General features: G+C 42.7%; 1 protein-coding gene across 1 annotated transcript; it reads left to right on the top strand.

Annotated features, from left to right (window-relative positions):
• Nucleotides 1–652: 652 nt before the first annotated feature.
• Nucleotides 653–2,405, top strand: POP7 (POP7 homolog, ribonuclease P/MRP subunit). Its single transcript, XM_044674091.1, has 2 exons — nt 653–794; nt 1,746–2,405. The coding sequence occupies exon 2, from the start codon at nt 1,758–1,760 to the stop codon at nt 2,184–2,186; it is 429 nt and encodes a 142-aa protein (XP_044530026.1). The 5' UTR covers nt 653–794; nt 1,746–1,757; the 3' UTR covers nt 2,187–2,405.
• The last annotated feature ends 1,822 nt before the right edge of the window (nt 2,406–4,227 follow it).

Raw genomic sequence — 4,227 nt, 5'->3', positions numbered from 1 at the left:
ATCTGGGTATCAAAACTTTGGTACAACAGTCTCTGTTAACTGAGCTAAAATGGGAATGAAAAGACCCACTTTGCTTACCTAATAGCTAACATTTATGTAGTACCTACTATGTGCCAGGGATTTTACAATAACCTCATTTGATCCTCATAACAACCGTGGGAGGTAGGTGCCAATCAGGCCTGACTACCTGGGGCTGCCATTTAAGAGCGCCCCACTATCACTTAAGTGAATATATCCTCCTCCTCCAGGAAGCTTAACTCCATTAGTTTGGCTCAGCAACGCCCGCTGAGAGTCTCCCCAGGGAAGGCAAGGAACACCCACCCCTCAGTGGCTATGCTCCACACTCCTCTCGCTTAAATTCAAGTTCCTTAAATGGTCCCTCCCTTCCCCAGCCCCCGCCCTCTTCTTTTGAGCCCCACCTCATTCACGTGGTATTCTCTTACACACAAGAGATCCCGTAGCTCTTTTAAAACCCTCGCGAGACTCCAAAATACGATCTAGCCAGCCTAGAGAGGAGAGCGAGAAAAGGGCGGGGGATGGGAGGAGGGGAGGGAGAATATCCCAGAAGAAGGAAGATGATTGGTGTAGAGCCTAGGGGAGGTTTAACCCGCTGGTGCTTGGTGCACATGCGCATTGTAGCCCAAGCTTCGGGTGTCGGCAAGGCCTGCAGTGCTGCTGTGGCTGCAAGCCACCTTCCCCGCTTTCCCTGAGCAACTCTCTGCTGAGCTGCTTCTGCCCTCCAAGGAGCAGGCCGCCCCGGCACCCTGGGAAGAAGGCGCTCTCTTCCCCAGCGTGTGAGTGCCGGGGGTGGGGTGGTATGCGGGGGGTAAGTCTGGGACAAGTGGGAAACTGAGATGGGAGCGTGTGTGTGGTTTGTGGGGGATAGTGGATGTGTGTGGTGGGGGTGTGGGAGGTGTGTGTGGCACATGTGGTGGAGAGAAGGTGTGTGTAGCGTGTGTGAGATATGTTTGATCTTTGTGGTGTGTGTACATGTATGTGATGGGTAGGTATGTGTGACGTGTATGTGGTATATGCGTGGAATGTGTGTGTAGATGGGAAATCAAATTTTTTTGAGGTGAGGGCTAATGAATGAAGTTTATAGATAATATAGATAGATCTACATGTCTGTATCTGTATTATCTATCAAACAGTGTTAGGAAATTGGGCTCTAGGCCAGGTCTCTTAACACTTTGGGTCACCTCTGTAAGGAGAAGGCGGTAGTCATTGAGACTGAATGAAAGATCAAGTACTTTGTACCATAAAGTGTTACATACTCATTAGTAGCTGCTACTCTGCCATAATGAAAACTAGATTGGGTTGCAACTCAGGGTTTCTGACAAGCCCTACTATTAAATATCTCTTGTGATCTTTGGTAAGATTCTTCTAAGCCACAGTTTTTCTTACCTGTAAAATGAGTCAGTTGGTCTAGAATTTGGGATCCATAAGTTTTTAAAAATATTTTCATAACTGTATATTAACATGATTGGCTTCTTTTGTAATCCTATGCATTTTATGTTATATATTACATTTAAAAGCATTATTCTGAGAAGGGATACATAGGCTTTGCCAGAGTGTCCGAGAGGCCCCTACACAAACAAGGTGAAGAACTCTTTATTTGGAAGTATCTCACATTCTTATATTGGATCAAGGAGGGAAAAGTCCATAGATGTGCCCCTTTTCAAGTTCTCATCCTGGGGTGCATAGGATTCAAAGTAGCTGACCCCTTCCCTCCCATGTATCCACAGGACATAGGAATTATGGCTGAGAATGGAGAACCTTGGGGAGCCAGTGAGGCTGAACTCGATCCAGTGGAATACACTCTTCGAAAACGACTTCCCCACCGCCTCCCCCGAAGACCAAATGACATCTACGTTAACATGAAGACTGACTTCAAGGCCCAACTGGCTCGATGTCAAAAGCTTTTGGAGGGTAGTGGAGGGGCTAGGGGACAGGGTGGCTGTCCTGAGATTTATATTCATGGCCTGGGCCTGGCCATCAATCGGGCCATCAATATTGCTCTACAGTTGCAAGCTGGCAGCTTTGGGGCCTTGCAAGTGGCTGCCAACACTTCCACTGTGGAGCTGGTGGATGAACTGGAGCCTGAGACTAACACTCGGGAGCCACTAACCCGAACCCGAAATAACTCAGCCATCCACATTCGGGTCTTCCGTGTTACACCCAAATAGCTGGGATGGAGTTCTATTGCTTCCTCAGCTGGACAACTGTACTTTCCTCTCTACATTTATAATGGGCCTTTTCATTTTTCATACTTTGGGCTCTTGTGGATCTCAGTTCCCTCCCCTTCTTTCAGGCTCTTAAGCATCCAGATTTTTCAGTTTCCTGCCACCAGCCCTAGAAAAGTCATTGGTTCAGGCTTCTGAAATAAAAAAGACTGTGAGGGAGAAGTTTATGTTTCTTTCTTGTTTGGGCCTACTCAGTGTGTTTTTTGTTTTTTGTTTTTTTTTTTTCAGAAACCAGGATGTTCTACAATTCTCTTTCTGACCTTCACCCATTTCTGTATTACTGTCTGTTGCCCCACAGTGTCTGTCCCTACCCCATCCAACAAGAATTCTGGTTCCTGGAAGGGAATGGGGATGCTTCTTTTCCGGCCTGTGAAATCCTCAGAACTTTTGATAGAACCCAATTGCTAGACAGTGTATTTTGCTTTGATAGAGCCATAGTTTTTCCCAATTGCTTTCTCATTCTGCTTCTTGTCTGTGATTTTCTATAAATCTTCCACAGATGATAAATGAATGAAAAAATATCAAGTAAGCTCTTATGATATACAAATCTTTATGCTAAGTGCCTCCAAGAGGGAGCCAACACATAGGAGAATTCAGTGCAGTACAGATGGAAAGGCCCATTGGTCTTTAGGATTCAGCAACAGTACAGATAAAGATATCCCCAATATGCTGGCATTACCCATCCCTTGTCATTTGCTTTTTCTTTTTTTAAATTTTTTATTTTTAGAAAAATTTTCCATGGTTACATAATTCATATTTTTACTTTACGCTTCACCCCCTCAACCCTTCCCCCCTCCTCCCCCCAGCTAACTTGCATTTCCACTGGTTTTAACATGTATGGTCAATCAAGACTTATTTACATATTATTGATAGTTACATTGGTGTGGTCTTTTTGAGTCTACATCCCCAATCAAGTCCTTATCATCCCAAATGTTCAAGCAGTTGTTTTTCTTTTGTGTTTCCACTCCTGTAGTTCTTCCTCTGAATGTGGGTAACGTTCTTTTCCATAAATCCCTCAGAATTGTCTTGGGTCATTGCATTGCTGCTAGTACAGATGTCCATTACATTCAATTTTACCACAGTGTCTCTGTACAATGTTCTTCTGGCTCTGCTCCTTTCACTCTGCATCAATTCCTGGAGGTCTTTCTAGTTCACATGGAATTCCTCCAGTTTATTATTCCTTTTAGCACAATAGTATTCCATCACCAGCATATACCACAATTTATTCAGCCATTCCCCAATTGAAGGGCATACCCTTGCTTTCCAGTTTTTTGCCACCACAAAGAGCGCAGCTATAAATATTTTTGTGCAAGTCTGTTTATCTATGATCTCTTTGGGGTACAATCCCAGCAATGGTATGGCTTAATCAAAGGGCAGGCATTCTTATATTGCTCTTTGGGCATAGTTCCAAATTGCCATCCAGAATGGTTGGATCAGTTCACAACTCCACCAGCAGTGCATTAATGTCCCAATTTTGCCACATCCCCTCCAACATTCATTACTCTCCCCTGCTATCATTTTAGCCAATCTGCTAGATGTGAAGTGGTACCTCAGAGTTGTTTTCATTTGCATTTCTCTAATTATTAGAGATTTAGAACACTCTCATGTGCTTATTGATACTTTTTATTTCTTTATCTGAAAATTGCCTATTCATGTCCCTTGCCCATTTATCAATTGGGGAATGGCTTGATTTTTTTTATACAATTGATTTAGCTCCTTGTATATTTGAGTAATTAGACCTCTCAGAATTTTTTGTTATAAAGATTTTTTCCCAGTTTGTTGTTTCCCTTCTGATTTTGGTTGCATTGTTTTTGTTTGTACAAAAACATTTTAATTTAATATAATCAAAATTATTTATTTTACATTTTGTAATTTTTTCTAACTCTTGCTTGGTTTTAAAATCTTTCCTTTCCCAGAGATCTGACAAGTATACTATTCTGTGTTCACCTAATTTACTTACAGTTTCCTTCTTTATATTCAAGTC

This window comes from Gracilinanus agilis, chromosome 4 (genome assembly GCF_016433145.1).
Source record: "Gracilinanus agilis isolate LMUSP501 chromosome 4, AgileGrace, whole genome shotgun sequence".
Lineage (NCBI taxonomy): Eukaryota > Metazoa > Chordata > Mammalia > Didelphimorphia > Didelphidae > Gracilinanus > Gracilinanus agilis.
The sequence above is the reverse complement of the archived record's forward strand: the minus strand, read 5'-3'. Positions and strand labels throughout refer to the sequence as shown.